We start from the raw sequence: 22,004 nt of genomic DNA, 5'->3' as shown, positions 1-22,004 counted from the left end.
AATATGTAGGTACGCATCCTTTAAATCCACGGTAGTCTTAAATTGATTTTCCTGGATAGTAGGTAGGATCGTTCGAATAGTTTCCATTTTGAACGATGGTACCCTGAGAAATTTGTTTAGGATCTTTAGATCCAAAATTGGTCTGAATGTTCCCTCTTTTTTGGGAACTATGAACAGATTGGAATAAAATCCCATTCCTTGTTCTCTTATTGGAACTGGATGTATCACTCCCATCTTTAACAGGTCTTCTACACAATGTAAGAATGCCTGTCTCTTTATTTGGTTTGAAGATAATTGAGACCTGTGGAACCTTCCCTTGGGGGTAGTTCCTTGAATTCCAGGAGATAACCTTGAGAAACTATTTCTAGCGCCCAAGGATCCTGAACATCTCTTGCCCAAGCCTGAGCAAAGAGAGAAAGTCTGCCCCCCACTAGATCCGGTCCCGGATCGGGGGCTATCCCTTCATGCTGTTTTGGTAGCAGTGGTAGGCTTCTTGGCCTGCTTACCCTTGTTCCAGCCTTGCATTGGTTTCCAGGCTGGTTTGGGTTGTGAAGTATTACCCTCTTGCTTAGAGGATACAGAATTAGAGACTGGTCCGTTTCTGCAAAAGGGACGAAAATTAGGCTTATTATTAGCCTTAAAAGACCTATCCTGTGGGAGGGCGTGGCCCTTTCCCCCAGTGATGTCTGAAATAATCTCTTTCAAATCAGGTCCAAATAATGTTTTACCTTTGAAAGGAATGTTAAGCAATTTTGTCTTGGAAGACACATCCGCTGACCAAGACTTTAGCCAAAGCACTCTGCGCGCCACGACAGCAAACCCTGAATTTTTCGCCGCTAATCTAGCTAATTGCAAAGCGGCATCTAAAACAAAAGAGTTAGCCAATTTAAGTGCTTGAACTCTGTCCATAACCTCCTCATATGAAGATTCTTTACTGAGCAATTTTTCTAGTTCCTCGAACCAGAAACACGCTGCCGTAGGAACAATGCATGAAATTGGTTGTAGAAGATAACCTTGCTGTACAAAAATCTTTTTAAGCAAACCCTCTAATTTCTTATCCATAGGATCTTTGAAAGCACAACTATCTTCGATAGGAATAGTAGTGCGTTTGTTTAGAGTAGAAACCGCCCCCTCGACCTTGGGGACTGTCTGCCATAAGTCCTTTCTGGGGTCGACTATAGTAAATAATTTCTTAAATATAGGGGGGGAACAAAAGTTATGCCGGGCCTTTCCCACTCTTTATTTACTATGTCCACCACCCGCTTGGGTATAGGAAAAGCGTCGGGGGGCACCGGAACCTCTAGGAACTTGTCCATCTTACATAATTTCTCTGGAATGACCAAATTGTCACAATCATCCAGAGTAGATAACACCTCCTTAAGCAGTGCGCGGAGATGTTCTAATTTAAATTTAAATGTCACAACATCAGGTTCAGCTTGATGAGAAATTTTTCCTGAATCTGAAATTTCTCCATCAGACAAAACCTCCCTCATGGCCCCTTGAGATTGGTGTGAGGGTATGTCAGAACAGTTATCATCAGCGTCCTCTTGCTCTTCAGTGTTTAAAACAGAGCAATCGCGCTTTCTCTGATAAGTAGGCATTTTGGATAAAAGATTTGCTATGGAGTTATCCATTACAGCCGTTAATTGTTGCATGGTAATAAGTATTGGCGCACTAGATGTACTAGGGGCCTCCTGTGTGGGCATAACTGGTGTAGACACAGTAGGGGATGATGTAGTATCATGTTTACTCCCCTCATTTGAGGAATCATCTTGGGCAATATCATTATCTGTTGCATTACTGTCCTTACTTTGTTTGGACACTATGGCACAATTATCACATAAATTTAAATGGGGAGACACATTGGCTTTCATACATATAGAACATAGCTTATCTGATGGTACAGACATGTTAAACAGGCTTAAACTTGTCAACAAAGCACAAAAAACGTTTTAAAATAAAACCGTTACTGTCACTTTAAATTTCAAACTGAAAACACTTTATTACTGAATATGTGAAAAAGTATGAAGGAATTGTTCAAAATTCACCAAAATTTCACCACAGTGTCTTAAAGCATTAAAAGTATTGCACACCAAATTTCAGAGCTTTAACCCTTAAATTAACGGAACCGGAGCCGTTTTTACATTTAACCCCTATACAGTCCCAGAATGAGGCTCTGTCTATAACTAGAAAGGCCCCCATCTGAAAAAGGTGTCCAACACAGTGCCTGCCGTTTTTCTAAACGTTCCCCAAGATTATAATACCAATAATTAGTTAGAATCTGCATAATATGCCTAGTAAAGCAATTGTTTTAGCCCAGAAAAATGTCTACCAGTTTTTAAGTCCCCATGAGGGGAAATGACAGCCTTCCAGCATTACATGGTCTTGTTAGAAATATGGCTAGTCATACCTTAAGCAGAAAAGACTGCTAACTGTTTCCCCCAACTGAAGTTACTTCATCTCAACAGTCCTGTGTGGAAACAGCAATCGATTTTAGTTACTGTCTGCTAAAATCATCTTCCTCTTACAAACAGAAATCTTCATCTTTTTCTGTTTCAGAGTAAATAGTACATACCAGCACTATTTTAAAATAACAAACACTTGATAGAAGAATAAAACTACATTTAAACACCAAAAAACTCTTAACCATCTCCGTGGAGATGTTGCCTGTGCAACGGCAAAGAGAATGACTGGGGTGGGCGGAGCCTAGGAGGGATCATGTGACCAGCTTTGCTGGGACTCTTTGCCATTTCCTGTTGGGGAAGAGAATATCCCACAAGTAAGGATGACGCCGTGGACCGGACACACCAATGTTGGAGAAATTAGAATTTAGATAAGGTGGAGTAAAATATGTCAGATGGGTAAGATATAAAATAGTTTGCTAAGAAATTGTAAAGTACCAGGCACAGAATAAATAGGAAAGCTACAGAAAAAAACTTTGCAAAGTAATCAAAAGTGCGCAAGAGAGGATAAAATGATTAGAAATTAAATAAGGCAGCAGGAGGTAAAGAGACAGAATGAAACAAGAAGACAGAAAGAAATGTGAGTTGGAAGAAAGTGTGAACAACTTCAAATTGTACTGTGATATTTTTTTCTTTCCTTTAGTGTGTTCTGAATTATCCATTTTACCTGCTGGAGTGTATTAAATTGTTTACAAATAGCCCCTTTACCTTTCTTTTGAAATATATGAAATAGCTGATTTTGACTGCTGAAAAAGTTATGTAAACAAGAAGGTGCAGAAGAAATCGCACTCATATTGGGTGTGGTAGAGAGGTACCTAAATGTTAATTGTTCTAAGTATTAATCGTTGTGTATACAGTTAGAGATAAGATAAAGAGGACTGTGAGTTTGCATATAGAGAGATAAAATAATAAGGTTTGCTCTTCTGACAAGCTAGTCCATTTTGATTGTGTTATGGTTTACATTAGCAAGGCAGCTAAAGGAGCAATTAATCATACATTTTATACTCTGCAGCTGGTAACAAAAGAGTCTATAGAAACAAGTTAATGGGAAACCAAGTTTAAAGTACAATGTTTCTTTAAGGGGTGAGATAAACAAACAAACAATTTATATATACTTATATCTACTTGTAGAAATGTTTACATGAAATGTATCACAAATCATTTTACACATTGGCTCAGCATACTACTATTAATTGCTAACAGAGGCACTGATTGCAAGGTATGGTCTATGCACTCCACAGGGCTACCTAGTAATCAGTGCCTGCAGACGTACAATTGTTAGTTTTACACCGATTCACAATAGCAACTAGTACTGCTCCCAAAAGTGAGACATAAGAAAAACAAATGTATGTGTGGGTATGTATTTATGTATATATATATATATATATATATATATATATTTGAGTTGGTGAAGGTAAAATTACAATATCTCATGCTTTTTGCTTTCAAGTGCAATCCCCTTTGTGCAGTGGGTACAAACATCAAACCACTTCTAGACAGCTGTTTCAAATTTATTAACTCTCATCAGCAGAAGATCGGTTTAGATTGCTGCTTGCTGAAGCTTATTCCAGAGAAAAAGCAATACTCATTTGAGTTATGGTAGAGGTAAAAGCATGAGATTAAAATCCTCCATTTCATAAAAGTAAACGTCATATAATTATTGTATAAAAAATTAGCAAATCTAGGACAGTATCCCCACTTGCTTTTCCCCAGAAGATTGCTACCAATGCACCAGGGAACTCTGGGTAAGATATGCAAATTAGATATACAATATCTCATGCTTTTTGCTTCCAAGTGCAATCCACTTTATGGGGTGGGTGCAGCAAAAAAACAAAACATCTGGACAGCTGTTTCGAGTTTATTAATTCTGATCAGCGGAAGATAGGTTTGATTTGTTGCTTGGTAATTTCCAGTCCATTTTCTTCTTTTGTATGTTAATTATTTTGTTTTGTAATTTTCCCTATGGGTTTTGCACCCAGGCTTTTCTGTGGTTAACTGCATGAGTCCCTGAGAGCTGTGCAGCTGTCTGTGAGTGCTGGTGAGCAACCAGGGTTGAGAGTTTTACAGAGTCATAGGAGGTGTACCCAGTCCGGTTTGCGGGTGCAGTCCATTTTTGTGTTTTGTATGTGTCTAAGTAAATTACAAAGAGCCTGTGTCACCCTTGTTTGTATATCAGTGTGTTTCATTGAAGGCAAGTATTGTGTGGCTGTAGTTTAGGGACCCAAGGAGGAAGAGACCTTGATGTGGTCCTGTGCCTATCACCATTTGGCTAAATGCTGTAACTAACTCCTCCAGTTTGCTTTTAATCTATCTGTATGCTTGCAAAAGAATGCCAGACTCTTTATGTGTTGTGTATATAAATAAATAAATATATATATATTTAAAAAGCTCTTTATTGACAATCTTATTTTACTAGCCATAATTAGACGTACACTAGGGAAGTATAAAATAATAAGAACACCACAACTGAGATGTTAATTTTTTGTCTTCTATTCCAAACATCACTAATGGAGAAAATGTTTGACCTGGGATTACCTTAATATAACTAGAGCACATGTTTTAATCCTCTATTGACACAGCTACGAATCGGAACAGAGGTTAAATAAAATTAACATAGCTCAGATGCTAAATTGTTGAACACTTTCTGAAATGTTTTACACAGCAGTGCATGCTGTTTTTTGTGTGAGCAGTTCCATATTTACGGACTGTTCTACACTATTAAAATCAAAAGGCAAAGTACCTCAGCACAAGCTTCAAACAATTCAAAGAATTCATTATAATAGTTGCATTATTTATTACATGCCATGCTACCCAAGGGTCTGTGGCAAAACTTCAGGAGTCTCAGAGGTCTCAAATGAGACTGAGCTCACACCTCTAAGGGCCCCATCTGTCACTGCATCCATTAGTGATATTGCTACAGGGGGCCATGGTACGGCCTGGGCTTCACCTGAATTATGTCTTGCTCCTCTCTGTGCCATCCCTGACGAAAAAGGCTTCCGTACTTAAAGAAAGTGTATAGATTTGCCTTTAAAATCCAGTGGCAAGCTTTTTATAATGGCCATCACAGTGTTGCTGTGCAGGAAAACCTACCACCATATGTGGACATGAAGGCTGTGCACGAGCACAGGCCCATTTTCTTCTATTTGGCTATCAGCTCAACGCTGTTGATTGGACCCCACCACAGCCTTTATAAAATACAGAAGCACAATGAGGATAATGTAATAAGCATGTTAAATAAACAAAAACTGGTAGCCAATTTTCAGTTTAGTTTCTATTGATAGAGACAGACAGATGTATAAATAGATACACAGATAGATTATATATAGATAGATGTATATAATTTCAATTACTTAACAGTACTCATAGCTGATACAATATTGAAAGTGTTTGGAAGTAATATATGTCTATGTAAGTTAGATCAGAAGTGAGTGCGTGGACAAACCACTGATTCAACGCTGAAACCAACCACAAATGATTTTAAAAAATAACTACTTAGAAGGTGACTAAAAGTAAATAATGTGTGTATGTAGCACACAATTCAGTTAACCTGTAATATACAGTATATCATATATGTAAGTACTGCGAGTTGCTTGCATTTTGTTGATAAATGAATATACACAAATAAGTTTATTAGTCTTATAACACTGATCATTGTTTGCACCCATGCCTATATTCAGTAAATGAGCCAGAGTTGATGTAGGATTTTATTTGTTGAAATTGTATCCAAAAATCCTTAAATAGCACATTTTCAGAAGAAAAAAAAAAATATGTTGAGGAATTTCCCTTGAAGAAAAATTCCCTATTAGGAAGAAGAGTGAATCTCAGTAAAGAAATGTTCATATTTAATACACTTCTCTTTTTTTAATCACTTAAAACTATCCCATAATTATTGCACTGTTTTTTTGTATGTTGTAATACTGGAATCCAGAAAGACAAACAAGTAAGAACTTATCAACACACAATCATTGCTTAAAGTGATGATAAATCCAAGCGTATAACAAACGCTAGGATTTACCACCACTGAAAATAAACATTAGTTTATGTCATCGTCTCCTAAAAACAGCGTTAAACTCACCCTATTTGTGAGGAAAGTATATCACGAACTCTGCGCCTCCGGCCACCCACAGCACAGGGCTCTTCTCCAGTGAGGTGAAGTTTCCACCTCTAGACCAATAGCCATGCTTGGATGTCAGTTGACATGCACAGTTATTGGTTTAGAGGTGGAAAGTCATCTCATTGAAGAAAGCGCTGTGCCGTGGGCAGCCGGAGGCACTGAGAGCATTATTCTTTCCTCACAGATAGGGTGAGTTTAACACCCTTTTTTAGGAAATGGTGACAGAAACTAATGTTTATTTTTAGTGATGGTAAAGCCTAGCGTTTGTTATACGCTTGGGTTTACTATCACTTTAAACATGTACACTCATAAGTCTAATGATATGCAGCAAAAATATTTACTTGTATTATTTCTTCTGAATGTATTGTGGCAACTTTATAATTAGGACAAAAATGAATAAATATATTGCTCCTGTTACATATAATATATGTCACTTATTCATCCATTTAACTATAGCTTTCTGAATCTAACGAGGTTAATGTAACAGATGAGATGTCAGACAATGAATCTTCACTATCTGAGACAATACCATCTTCTTCTCTTCTTTGCTTTTGCTGGTTATAGTACTGCACAGCCATGTTATACTTTTTCACAGACAGGCCAAAGCAATGGTGTGACTCCACATTCTGACAGCTGAAAGATAGAAAGCAAAACATTATTTAGAAACTATCAATAAAACCAGATGGGACTCACTATTCAAGGAACTGAAGTTCATTATCACAGCTTCAGATTAGACTTTACATATAAGCTACTGTTCCCTGTTCATCTGAAAAATCAATTATGCATGTGCATGGTTATCAAAATAATTAGATATGCTACAATTGGAATTCTGATAATGAGATAAAAAAAATAATAATTAGAAGTACTTCAAAAATCTGCTGCAGACATTTAAAGGACCAGGAAGCATGATTTTTCTACCAGCGTTTAGCATAGCATAAAGTAAACATTACAAAACGTTTTTTTTCCTTCAGACCGCACTGGTCCAGATTACAAGTGGAATGATAAAAAAAAAGTTTGCTCGCAAGCAAATGTCACTCAAAGTAAACTTTTAACATGGACGGGTTAGTGCTCATATTACAGATTGAAAGTAAATTGTTTGCACACGAGCACTTTGGATATCGTGACCACATTAACTTCTCCCCATAGACATCAATGGAGTGTGCTTTAAAAAAAATCAAACTAACACTTAACACTCATCCACTAACCCGATATTGCATAACAGCACTAAAGGTAGTTAAGAATATTTAACATTCCAATAGAAGAACATGTTCTTTATATATATATATATATATGTGTGTGTGTGTGTGTACAGAATGTATGTGTGTGCGTCTGTTTGTGTATGTATAAAAACATAAATTATGCTTACCAAATAATTTAATTTTCTTCTGTATAAGAAAAGTCCACAGCATCATTCCTTACTGTTGGGAAATACTGAACCTGGACACCAGGAGGAGGCAAAGACACCCCAGTCAAAGGCTTAAATACCTCTCCCACTTCCCCCATCCCCCAGTCATTTTGCAGAGGGAACAAAGGAACAGTAGGAGAAATATCAGGGTATAATTGGTGCCAGAAGAAAAATATAATTTAGAGGGCCGCCCATTAGAGAACATGGGCGGGGGCCTTGGACTCTCCTTATACAGAAGGAAATTAAATTATCTGGTAAGCATAATTTATGTTTTCCTTCTTAATATAAGGAGAGTCCACAGCACCATTCCTTACTGTTGGAAAACATATACCAAGCTCTAGAGGACACTGAATGATAACGGGAGGGAACAAAAAGAGAGATGGACACTAATCTGAGGGCACCACAGCCTGCAAAACCTTTCTCCCAAAAGCTGCTTCAGCTGGAGCAAAAACATCAAACTTGTAAAATTTAGAAAAAGTGTGTAAGGAGGACCAGGTAGCCGCCTTACAAATCTGATCCATAGAGGCCTCATTCTTAAATGCCCAAGAGGAAGCCACTGCTCTAGTAGAATGAGCCGTAATCCTCTGAGGAGGTTTATATCCCACTGTCTCATAAGCAAAGCGGATAACACTCCTTAACCAAAAAGATAAGGAAGTCGAAGAGACCTTCTGTCCCTTACGCTTCCCGGAATAGACAACAAACAAGGACAAAGTTTTTCTAAAATCCTTAGTAGCCTGAAGGTAAAACTTAAAAGCACGAACCACATCCAAATTATGAAGCAAACTTTCCTTCGCAGATGAAGATTTGGGCACAAAGAAGGAACCACAATCTCTTGATTGATGTTGTGGTCTGACACAACCTTAGGAAGAAAACCTAACTTAGTACTTAGGACAGCCTTATCAGAATGGAACACCAGATAAGGAGGCTCGCATTGCAAGGTGGCAATCTCAGATACTTTGCACGCAGAAGCAATAGCCAGTAGAAAAAGAACCTTCCAAGACAACAATTTAATGTCAATCCTATGCATAGGCTCAAACGGAGCCCGTTGCAACACTTTAAGTACAAGATTTAGACTCCAAGGAGGAGCCTTAGATCTAAACACAGGTCTGATCCTAATCAGAGCCTTAACTAAGGACTGTACATTGGGAAGCTCGGAGAGCCTCTTGTGCAGTAAAACAGATAGAGCCGAAATCTGTCCCCTTAGGGAACTGGCAGAAAGGCCCTTCTTCAGTCCATCCTGGAGAAATGATAGGATCCTGGCAACCTTAACTTTATGCCAGGAAAATCCACGCTCTTCACACCAGAATAAGTAGGTTCTCCACATCTTATGATAGATGCGACAGGTTAACCGGCTTATGAGCTTGAATGAGAGTATCAATCACTCTCTCAGAAAAACCTCTCTTGGCTAGGACTAAGCGTTCAATCTCCATGCAGTCAGCCTCAGAGAATTTAGATTTTGATGAACAAAAGGACCTTGTTCCAGCAGATCCCTGCGACAAGGTAACTTCCATGGAGAAGATGACATCCTCACCAGATCCGCGAACCACATCCTTCGCGGCCACGATGGAGCAATCAGTATCACTGATGCCTGCTCTTGCTTGATGCGGGCCACTACACGAGGAAGAAGTGGTAACAGCGGAAAAATGTACATTAGACTGAACCTCCAAGACACTGCTAATGAATCTATTAGCTCCGCCTGAGGATCCCTGGACCTCAACTCATATCTGGGTAGCTTGGTATTGAGACAAGACACCATGAGATCTATCTCCGGCGTCCCCCACTTGTTGCATATCTCTGCAAACACTTCAGGATGGAGACACCATTCCCCCAGATGAAAGGATTGTCTGATGAGAAAATATGCTTCCCAGTTGTCCACACCTGGAATGTGGATTGCTGACAGCAAACAGATGTGGGCCTCGGCTTACTCCAGAATCCGAGATACCTCCCTCATTGCTAGGGAGCTTCTCATTCTCCCCTGGTGGTTAATGGTTATTGTCTGATTGGAATCTGATAAACCGGGACGAACCCAGAAGGGGCGAAGCCTTCAGAGCATTGAAGATTGCTCAAAGTTCCCGAATGTTAATCGGCAGGGAGCGTTCCTCCTGAGACCACCGGCCCTGTGTCTTTTTGGCACCCCAAACAGCTCCCCATCCTGATAGACTTGCATCCGTAGTTGCAATCTCCCAGGATGGTCTTAAGAAGGATGTTCCTCGGGACAGATGATCTGGACAGAGCCACTAAGAGAGCGATTCCCTCAACCGGTTGTCCAGAGTGGCAGCGGTCTGAGACGGAACCTGGAAAAGAGAATGATGTCCATGCTGGACACCATGAGACCAATTACCTCCATACACTGAGCCACAGAGGGCCTTAAGGAGGTTCGGAGGGCAAGACATGCCAAAGCAAGCTTGCAACGTCTCTGGTCTGTTAGAAATATCCTCATGGATATGGAGTCTATTATAGTACCCAGGAATTCTACCCTGGTGCTTGGAATAAGAGAACTCTTTTTTAGGTTTATCTTCCATCCATAGGATCGACGAAGAGAGAGAAGAGATTCCGAATGGTCCTCCACCAGATAAAAAGATGGTGCTTGTACCAGAATATCGTCCAAGTAGGGAGCTACTGCTATACCCCGGGTTCTGGCAATGTAAAAATTAATGGAGCAGTAGCTAGACCAAATGGAAGTGCAATGAACTGGAAGTGCTGGTCCAGGAATGCAAAACTTAGGAACTGGAAGTGATCCTTGTGGATTGGAACATGAAGGTAAGCATCCTTCAGATCTATAGTGGTCATGAACTGTCCTTCCTGAACTAAGTTAAGGATGGACCTTATCATTTCCATCTTGAACGAGGGGACGTTTAGAAATTTGTTTAAGAACTTTAGGTCCAGAATCGGGCGAAAAGTTCCCTCCTTCTTTGGGACCACGAAAAAGTTTGAATAGTATCCCAAACCTCTTTCTGCGATAGGTACCGGGACAATGACCCCTAATGGAACCCAGGCCTAGACCAAATAAAATCTTTCCCTTAAAAGGGATGGAGAGAAGTCTGGACTTAGAAGTCATGTCCACAGACCAGGACTTCAGCCAGAGCGCCCGACAGGTCTGAACTGAAAAACCAGACATCTTAGCATTTAGGCGAATAATCTGCATGTTTGCATCACAGATAAAAGATTTAACAATTCTCAATGCTTTAATTCTTTCCTGGATGACGTCAAGGGGACCCTCCACCTCGATCAATTCCGATAAGGAGTTGCACCAGTAGGTAGCTGCTCCAGCAACCGAGGCAACAGCTGCTGCCGGTTGAAACAAATATTCCATATGTTGGAACATCTTTCTTAGAAAAGTTTCCATCTTCTTATCCATCGGCTCTCTGAATGACGAGCTATCCTCAAGCAGTATAGTAGTACATTTGGCAAGCATGGAGATAGCGCCATCCACTTTAGGGGCGGAACCCCACAATTCCAATTGAGAGTCCGGGACCGGGAAAAATTTCTTAAAGAAAGACGAAGGAGAAAAGGAAGATCCAATTCTGTCCCATTCATTCTTAATAATGTTCGCCATCTTTACAGGTATAGGAAAAGTTAACGGCACTACCCTATCCTTGTACACTCTGTCTAATTTAGGAATCAAACGTTCATCAGGCAGCTTGGCTTCTGAAAACCTCTAATGTAGACATGACCTCATTTAGAAGAAAACGTAAGTGTACAATCTTAAATTTAAAGGCTGGTTCCTCCGCAGCAGGAGGCTTAGAGGCAGCAGACTCCGTCCCAGAAAGTTCACCCTCTGAAGCCTCAGAGTGTGCCTCATCCTCGGATAACTGAGTCAGAACAGATAAATCCAATAAATTACATGATGACCCCTGGGCAGGCGAGCTATGTTTAACCTTTCGCTTGCGTTTATCGGGGCGAGGTAAAGCACAGAGTGCCTCAGACACTGCCGTTCCTAACTGTGTGGTAAAATCTGATGGTAACCACCTCCTAGACCCAGACAATACAGAGATAAAGCGTCTTTTCTGACAGCCAGCTCGGTCAGGAAAGAGAAAATGAAAGCGAGACCACTCTCTGTCACATGGTGTGCAAGGCAGGCCCACCCCTGCTATAAGAAAAAGTGTGCCAAGCTACAAGCTGCACAATGTTGAAAGTGAAAGTAAAAACCTGTGCGTTCCAGCCACATAACAAACAGTCTATGAGCCTAATATATCTCACACATAAAGCAGTATAAAATCAAAGCATAACATTTGATTAATCCCCACTGTTCAATAATCCCCCTCAGGAGGTATTAACCCATGATTCTATTAAGATAAAAGGAGCCACACTGTGACCCTGTCTTCTAGCATTTTCAACATGTGTAAAGATTTAAACGATCTTACCAGAATCCATGCTGTGGAACAGAAACACAGCCTCTCATGTGTGACAGTCTTGTAGCATCGCTCCTGACAGGGACTTTAGTTAGAAAAAAAGCAGACAGTGAAACTCGTCAACACTGATTGCTTAGGAGCTGTTAGCAGGCAGTCTGGATGGGTTGGCAGAAAGAATCTCCCTGCATCTCCAGACTCTAACTTTCGTCAATGCTCTCACTGAGAGGCTGACAAGGCAGATACCCTTCCTAAGGAACTACTCCGAATCTTCTGACACTTCTCTGCCATCCTCCTGTGACGAAAGGCAAAGGATGACTGGGGGATGGGGGAAGTGGGAGAGGTATTTAAGCCTTTGGCTGGGGTGTATTTGCCTCCTCCTGGTGGCCAGATTCAGTATTTCCCAACAGTAAGGAATAATGCAGTCGACTCTCTTTATATAAAGAAGGAAATTTATGTGTGTGTATGTACAGTATGTATGTGTCTATGTACAATATGTGTGTGTGTCTGAGTGTGTATATACAGTATGTGTGTGTCAATGTATGTATGTACAGTATGTGTGTGTATGTACAATATGTGTATGTGTGTATGTATAGTACGTGTGTATGTACGTGTGTGTGTGTGTTAATGTACAATACATGTGTGTGTATGTGTGTGTATGTACAGTATGTGTGTATGCACAGTACATGTATGTGTGTGTCCGTGTGTGTATGTGTGTGCAGAAAGAGAAGCGCCCTACCAGGAATGAACAACAGCTCAGTAGCTTGTTCTATGGTGTTACCACCTAGGAGCAGCCTCTTTTAGCCAAATTGTACTTTTCAGAGGAGACTGAAGTATATCAGTCTGATCCTGCCTTGTAAAATCAGTCCAGCGCCAAAATACCAGGCAATTCTCCTATGAACAAGGAACATGACACCCCCAGACGCTGTATGTGTGTGCGTGTGCCTGCATGTGTGTGTACAGTATGTGTATGTACAGTATGTGTGTATGTACAGTATGTGTGTACAGTATGTGTATGTACAGTATGTGTGTGTGTGTATGTGCGTGGGTGTCTATTTTCAGTATGTGTCTGTATGTCTGTGTGTGTGTGTGTGTGTGTGTGTGAGTGTTCAAGTCAGCACTGTGCTACAGCCAGACTGTGAAGGTAGGTAGTCAATGGGAACACTGGGGACAGACCCACAGGCAGACTATACTGCATGGAAAGTGCCTGGGTGTCACTGGAAGAAATGTCTACATATGTGTTGTGCGCAACCATAAATGTACAGTACAGTGTACACACAAATGTCCTCTGTTTGCAGCAAACTGTGTAAGGTAATTATGGTCCTTATAGAAACTTAAATTAGGAAAAGTGTAGCGCAAGAACTTCACTCTTAAGCTGCTCACAGAAAAAACTATCTTCTTCCTAGATAGTTAGGAATATAACAAATAAGTATAGAGTAGTGAGGCTCTAATATAGCAAAGAGTGCAAAATCCAAACAAGAAATACTAGTAAATATAGCCTTCTGTGATGGCTAAAAAAGTAATAAAGTGATAAACTAAAGGCCATTGTTTGAGTGCACTACTGAGAGGCATGTGGATCAAAAACAGTATCTTGAAAAAGCCCACACGGGTGAAACGCGTTGAAGGCGGTGTCAGCGTGGACTGCTGGCTCTGAATATTTGCTTCCAAAGAAGCCAAAGGGATCATTCCAAAAAAACAGATTTTTGCTTAGGAGAGGGTCAAGTACTTATGCATACAGGAGCATCTGGTTATAAAGGTACGGAGGATCGCCCTCAGGACAGCAATAGATACATTTCAGGTAACGGTAAGTTGCGTACGTTATACAGACATTAGCTACCATGTCACTGGTTAGTTAACCACTCTGGTAAGGAACATGGAGGCAAGACTGATGGTATTATTAACGGTGCAGCAGCACCTGTGATACGCTATCACTCCACTTATGCGGTATTGGGAGGATTTCCATACAAGAGATTGGTTGTTATTCTGAATTTTTAACACAAACTGAGGTTTTTAACTTTTGAAATTTAGAACTAAACAACCCGTCTGTGATCACACAGCTTCATATTGGCTAGACGTCCCACTCATTCTCTTTTTTATATACCCATCTACTGTTTGCAAACGTATGTGATTATTTGATTCAGATCATATGCTGTATTTATTAAATGGAAGTTTTTTAGGTCTGTTTTTTATGTATTGACACAAGCTGCAATTTTAATTAGTATGAATCCATTTGAAATATTTTAGAATATATTTCTGAACATGTTTTTAATAAGGAAGACTTATTTTTCCTGAAGATTAAGGAATTTTTTGCTTAATAAATTTATAAGTTTGAATATGTACACAGTGTTTGTGTATTCACTGATTTTAATTGCACTAATTTAATTGGAAACATATATCTGTATCACTCCAGTATTTTTGCATTATCACTTTATTATTTTTGTAGCCATCACAGAAGGCTATATTTACTATTATTTCTTTAGATTTTGCACTATTTGCTATATTAACAACGCCTCACTACTTAATTATGGCCCCTAAAAAGAAGCCTTTTTTTCTCAAGGGAATTTGCACCAATGCACTTGACGCAGCTAATCAATAGGGATGGGTGAATGTTTTGTAACATTCGAAAAATAACCCGAATTTTAAAACATTTGTTTATTTGTTTTGAATTTTGAATGTGTACAACATTCTAACATTTGTTTAATGTAATTGTATTTCTAATGCTTTCTTTAAATTTAATATTCAAATAGAATTATTCTAATGTAATATTTTCTAATTAAAATTTTTTGAATAGATATATTTGTAATAGTATTTCCAATGCTGTCTTTAAATGTAATATTCAAATTATGCAATATTCGAAATAGAAACATTCACATTTATATATTTGTATCTATTATGTATCAATTTATTAAATTGTTATTTGTTAAATCTAATGTTACATTCAAAATGTTGGATGTGGATATTCAATCTAATTATGAACATTCAAAAACCTGGAAAAACATTTGATTACAAAATTTTAATGAATTTTCATTCTTATCAACATTTAATTGTCCATAATGAATGTCCACAGGACTATTCGTTCTACCAAATAAATTGCACTTTCAGCCCATTATCCCATCCCTACTAATCAGCCCACTGAGTATGAGTTGAGCTGTGGAGACGTTCCTCTCTTAGCCCTGTCTCTAGGATGGGAAACCACTCAAGGCAGCCCTACTCTGGTCTACCGTTCAAGACACCGGCCCCATATATGCCTAGGCTATCATGTGAAGCACTGGGCTGTAAGCAAAAGCAGCTCTGTCCCCGGATGCTGTATGGGCTGAGTGTCTATATTCCAGGGTACCTCAAGGACTCCTGCCCCACATATACACTGACTGACAACCAGACAGTAGGTCAAGCGCAGGAGAGTACTGTTTTTTTTACAAACTTTTTCTTCTTAAGCACTGGTCACGTGACTTCTCAGAAGCAGTCACATGACTCACAGAAACAGGCGCTATTCTGAAACGGCACAAACTAAATCTTCGTAAAGCGAGGGCCACCTGAACAATTTCCATGATTTTCATTTATAAATAATTGGGTGTTTGGATCAGCAATTTCATCAACTATCAAATAACTGAAGGACACAGTAATATTTCAGTAGTGAAATGAGGTTTATTGGATTAACAGAAAATTTGCAATATGCATCAACTGAAATTAGACAGGTGCATACTGTGTCCTTCAGTTATTTGATAGATCAAAATAAAATTGCTGATCCAAACACCCAATTATTTATAAATGAAAATCATGGAAACTTTTGCATACGACTGTATATATATAAATATATATATATATATATATATATATATATATATATATATATATATATATATATACAGTATATGTACATACATTATAGACATTTCCATTCAAATACCTTGTCATATACCATATACCTTTTAACCATCATAAAATGTTGTTTATTGAACTTAATCACTTAAACATGGACAACATTTGGTATGTCATAACAAATATTGCTTTGTAATACCTATTGTTTACTCTTTGATCTGTTGCAATATTGTATACTGCCAAACATTAAATTGTTTATTAAATTGTTATTTGTTAAATCTAATGTTACATTCAAAATGTTGGATGTGGATATTCAATCTAATTATGAACATTCAAAAACCTGGAAAAACATTTGATTACCAAATTTTAATGAATTTTCATTCTTATCAACATTTAATTGTCCATAATGAATGTCCACAGGACTATTCGTTCTACCAAATAAATTGCACTTTCAGCCCATTATCCCATCCCTACTAATCAGCCCACTGAGTATGAGTTGAGCTGTGGAGACGTTCCTCTCTTAGCCCTGTCTCTAGGATGGGAAACCACTCAAGGCAGCCCTACTCTGGTCTACCGTTCAAGACACCGGCCCCATATATGCCTTGGCTATCATGTGAAGCACTGGGCTGTAAGCAAAAGCAGCTCTGTCCCCGGATGCTGTATGGGCTGAGTGTCTATATTCCAGGGTACCTCAAGGACTCCTGCCCCACATATACACTGACTGACAACCAGACAGTAGGTCAAGTGCAGGAGAGTACTGTTTTTTTTTACAAACTATTTCTTCTTAAGCACTGGTCACGTGACTTCTCAGAAGCAGTCACATGACTCACAGAAACAGGCGCTATTCTGAAACGGCACAAACTAAATCTTCGTAAAGCGAGGGCCACCTGAACAATTTCCATGATTTTCATTTATAAATAATTGGGTGTTTGGATCAGCAATTTCATCAACTATCAAATAACTGAAGGACACAGTAATATTTCAGTAGTGAAATGAGGTTTATTGGATTAACAGAAAATTTGCAATATGCATCAACTGAAATTAGACAGGTGCATACTGTGTCCTTCAGTTATTTGATAGATCAAAATAAAATTGCTGATCCAAACACCCAATTATTAATAAATGAAAATCATGGAAACTTTTTCATAAGACTGTATATATATAAATATATATATATATATATATATATATATATATACAGTATATGTACATACATTATAGACATTTCCATTCAAATACCTTGTCAAATACCATATAACTTTTTTTTTTTTTTTTTTTTAATATTTTTTATTGAGGTAATAAAAAAATAACATCAAAACAGATAATATGTCCAGACACATGTCTAGGTTAATAATAGCAATGATACAATTCTCATACAATTGATAGAGCTAAGACATAGAAATACAAGTGCTACCGTTGCATACACTATAGCTAAACCGCAGCGGTGTCATGGAGAAACATATAAAGATTTCTATTATACAGAGTAGAATGTTCAAAGGGAAATAGGGTAGCTCTTGAGATGGGCATTGACACTATGTCTAAGATTGTGGTCGGAGATTATACTGTAATTGGGATTAACCAGAAAGGAGAGTGGTGTGTGACTAAAATGGATGTCTGGAACATATCAGAAAGGAACCTCATGTTTTAACTTTTTGTTTTGGGAGGGAAAAAGGAATTCAGCGGGCAAGAGCCGCTCGAAGATGAAAAGGGGGAGGGGAGGGGGGGCGGAGCAAATTAGAGTGGCTGTCTGGTAGGGCTTCGTGTCTCTAGTTTCTTGTATGCAGGAAGAGTAAAGGTAGCTCCCTGAGAAAGATATGCACATGGGGATAAATATAGATATTTGGGAAACAAAGGGCTGCTACAGAGACCCCTCTCCTGGGGAGATACCAACTATAGGTGATGTTGGTGGAAGGAGTGGGGTTATGGCCCGCATGTAATAAATGCCTGCGGGAAAGGGAGGAAAGGGGTCAGTTGGGAGTCAGGGATGCAAATAACATGATAATTGAGAACTAATACTAGCTGTTTCTGCGAGGCCTTGGGTGAGATGATACTAACTGACTCAAGTGACATATACTACCTATAATCATGATATCGTTGAGGTTTGTGAGATGAACATACGTATCACAGGTTACAGTAGTTTAAAAATTAGCTGTACCAGTAGCACAAACCCACACTGGAAGATGTTGCGGCAGAAGTGTTTAAGGGTTAGTCTGACCTAGCCCCTAGGGGAATTGCGTACATTTGACATTAAAGCAGTTTATGTAGGCTAATATATATATATAGTATTTTCATCTCAGTGGCGATTTCCTCTAGTAATATTAAGTACCAATACATATCTATAGGTAACCACAGTGGACTGGCTTGTAGGTAGTCGGCATTTAGGTGGGGTGATTGTTAGTGCTTAGCTTGTGGATACAGGCTGATTGCTTACATAAAATATGTTCAGCAGCCTCAAGGATTGCTTAATACCTGGTGATGTCATGTCAGATAAACTACACATCTAAGTAGATAATTACAAACAGACCCATACCATATGTCACAGCAAAAGAACAGTAATGTGTATAGTAACCCATAAAATGTGAAGGGTGGAATAAAACCAAAGGAAAACACTCCAAACAGGTAGCAACTGGCTAGGGGACCAATCTGTCCAATTATTGTCTAAAAGGCTGTGAGACCTATCTTTATGTCTACCAAACTATTAGTATGAGGGACAGTAAGAATAAGTAAAAACACAACCCATAATCAAATTCCCTGACATGGTGATATAGAAAACAGTGCCTTATAATACATATAAAGAGGTATTCCATAAGGACTTAACATTAATAACACTGCGTAATATTTCCAAACCATAGTAAGTCTTTATGCGAGAAGCTGTCTCTATGGTCAAGAGTGTAGGAAAACAATCTGGCAAAATTTAAGAAATTGAGTCTCCAGCCAGTTGGTTAAGGTTCCGAGTCTTATAGTAGAGTTATTACCCCTCGTCAGTTTTGCAAACACATAGTGCTGGGCAGGCCTGTGTTATAGAGGGGGATCGTTATCAGTCCTGTTTATTTCTGGGGCGCTTTAATGAGAGCAAAGGGCTGAAATGGGTGACAATAGGGCTGTTGAAAAAACTGTGAGAGACTGTACACAGACGTAGCCATATTACTACTGAAAGTTCACTCATGAGGTAAAGATACAAGCCGTTAGTACCCATGGTATTCATAACCGATAATATAAGCCACCTGGGTCAAAAGGATCTTGTAGGGAGCCAGGAGGATATTTCTTGCCTCTTCTACGTAGGATTGATAACCGTGAGTTCTTATATGACCCTAATAGTAGAGGAGCAGGTAGGTAAAGGGTATGGAGGGTGGAACATGAAATTTGCGAATCCGCCATAACCGAGTACCCTTGCGACATTGTCCTCAGCTTCCCTGCGTACCCCCACACATTTCCCCCGACACCCACCTTATGGCTTCTGAACTTGTAGGCAACTCTAGTGCGGCTAGTAGTAGTCTTTCTGCTCTTCAGCCCCATTCCGGTCGGCCGCCTCGGAACAGGAGCAAAACACAGAGCTGCGTGTATCTTAAGGAGATCTGGTGCCGGGGGAGTAGCGGAGTGGAAATCTACGTCAGAAGGCCTTGTAGGAGGAATATGTAGAACACCGCTGTTCTCATCTCTTCTCTCGCTGTAGAAACAGGGGGGTTGTGAGTTATGATCTTCTGCTGGTAGGTCATCCGCTATGTTGGGGTCATCTTCTGAGTCAGCTACCTGGTCCTCCCTGTCAAAAGAAAAGCATTGGGCAAGAGAAGCAAACTGCGCATCCATGCGGAAATCCAGAGCGGCGAGCGCGGCCCAGACCTGCGAGTCCATCCTCTTCATTAGGCAACTAGTCTCAATTGTATCCAATAGGTAAGTAGTAAAGAGAGACCGGGGTGCAAGTACAACTATGTCCCAGTGTCGAAAAGTACTGTCCACGATAGTAGAGATCAAGGAGCTCTCAGACTCTAGAGGACTGTGGTGCCTATGACACCATTGCTGTAATGGCTGCTACTCGGCTCTCCTAAGGATCAGCTCTGTGAACATGATAAAAAGCAGGGTTACTCGGGTATTAGTAGCGTCCAGCTAGTACTCCTTTGTGTACCGTACGACTTAAATCCATGTTAATCATTGAAAGCTTGGATTTTGAGGGATTTTAATGAAGGTTAATGTATTATCTGAGCAGGAGCTCTCAAACCTGCGTCTGCTCAGCTTCAAGGTTGGCTCCGCCCCCCACCATATAACTTTTAACCATTATAAAATGTTGTTTATTGAACTTAATCACTTAAACATGGACAACATTTGGTATGTCATAACAAATATTGCTTTGTAATACCTATTGTTTACTCTTTGATCTGTTGCAATATTGTATACTGCCAAACATATGGTTATATTATTTTGTGTTATTTTCTGAATCTTAATAAAGCTTTTTTTTAAAAAATGAGTCTAATGGGCTGAATTATCAAGCTCCGAACGGCTAAAGACCAGTGCTCCATAACTTGCATCCCTGCTCTGAGGCGGCAGACAGAAATGAACCCGATTGAATACGATCGGGTTGATTGACACCCCCTGCTAGCCGCCGATTGGCCACAAATCTGCAGGGGCCAGTATTGTACAAGCAGTTCTAGTGAACTGCTTGTGTAATAATAAATGCTGACAGCATATGCTGTCGGCATTTATCAATGTGCAGCGGACATGATACGCTACATCGTATCATGTCCGCTCGCACTTTGACAAATATGCCCCCATAACTTTATTTCAATGTACTTACATACATAAATACATACATTTTAATAAATAAAATTATTTATACATGTGTTCCTATGGATCTATATGCAAAAGAACTTTTGGCTGGGTTTTTTTTTACACCCTACATCTCATATTCTTGAGCCCTTATATCTTTTTCACACAATTTTTTTTTACAATTAATTTTTTATCAGATAGTGTTAATATGATTGTAATTATACTAGTACATGTATTTTTGCGATTGTACTTTCGTGGTTACATTTACTTTCAGTTTGTTTTTATAGTGCGCCCAAAAGTGAGCAAATTTGCCCTATCGCACATGCGCTATTAATATTGTTCTACTTGTAATCTGTCCCTTAGAGAGAAATAACGCAAAACATTTTTTTCAAGGGGGTTGGATTGTATTTTATTGTAAGTGTCTCTTCTTAATAACCATAATCCTGCATAGTTGAATAAACAGCTTTTAAGTTTTTCCGTTGTCTTACTGATGAGACTTCTTAGATAATCTCACCAGAGAGGAGAACTTTAGATCACCAGGGCCAGGCCCCTAGTCTTTATTTGTCATGTCCAGTATACAAGTAAACAAATAAACGGTAAATGTTACAGTAATAATAGTCACTTGTCTATGAGCTCTGTTTATGGAGGGATGGTTTCATCTTCTATGTGAGTGAAGCAGAAATGACTTTAAAGACATTTTAGCTCAGAGACATGAAAGGGACGTTGTACTGTACAAATGTTCTACCCTTTAATCTGTTCCCAATAATCAATTTTACCTGATGATGTGTATTAAATTGTTTACAAATAGCTCCTTTTATCTTTTGAAATAAAAAACTGCATAGAAATCAGCCTCCCAATGGGTTTGGGCAAGGGTGTTCCTTCAGCAGGTTTGAATACAATGAATTTGTACCTGCTGCTGTCCATAGCTATCTAACAAGCATGGTTAAAATAAATAATTATTTAATCATTTTATTATACAACATCAATGTAGATCAGTCACTGCTGTGTTATTTCCTTTCAGATGATAATGTCCTTTCTTGCACCTATATAACACACATTACACTTATTAAATAAACATACAACTATATGCATTA

The 22,004-nt window shown here is 39.1% G+C and overlaps 1 protein-coding gene across 1 annotated transcript in view; it reads right to left on the bottom strand.

Moving 5' to 3' along the window:
* Window positions 1-6,990: 6,990 nt before the first annotated feature.
* The window catches only part of VWA3B (von Willebrand factor A domain containing 3B), a 486,211-nt gene continuing 471,197 nt past the window's right edge, over window positions 6,991-22,004 (bottom strand). The window contains exon 31 of the mRNA XM_053707714.1: window positions 6,991-7,209. Within this exon, the coding sequence (XP_053563689.1) occupies window positions 7,023-7,209 (187 nt within the window). The 3' untranslated portion in view covers window positions 6,991-7,022. The remainder of the gene's footprint in view (window positions 7,210-22,004) is intronic.

This window comes from Bombina bombina, chromosome 3 (genome assembly GCF_027579735.1).
Source record: "Bombina bombina isolate aBomBom1 chromosome 3, aBomBom1.pri, whole genome shotgun sequence".
In the NCBI taxonomy this organism is placed as follows: domain Eukaryota; kingdom Metazoa; phylum Chordata; class Amphibia; order Anura; family Bombinatoridae; genus Bombina; species Bombina bombina.
The sequence above is the reverse complement of the archived record's forward strand: the minus strand, read 5'-3'. Positions and strand labels throughout refer to the sequence as shown.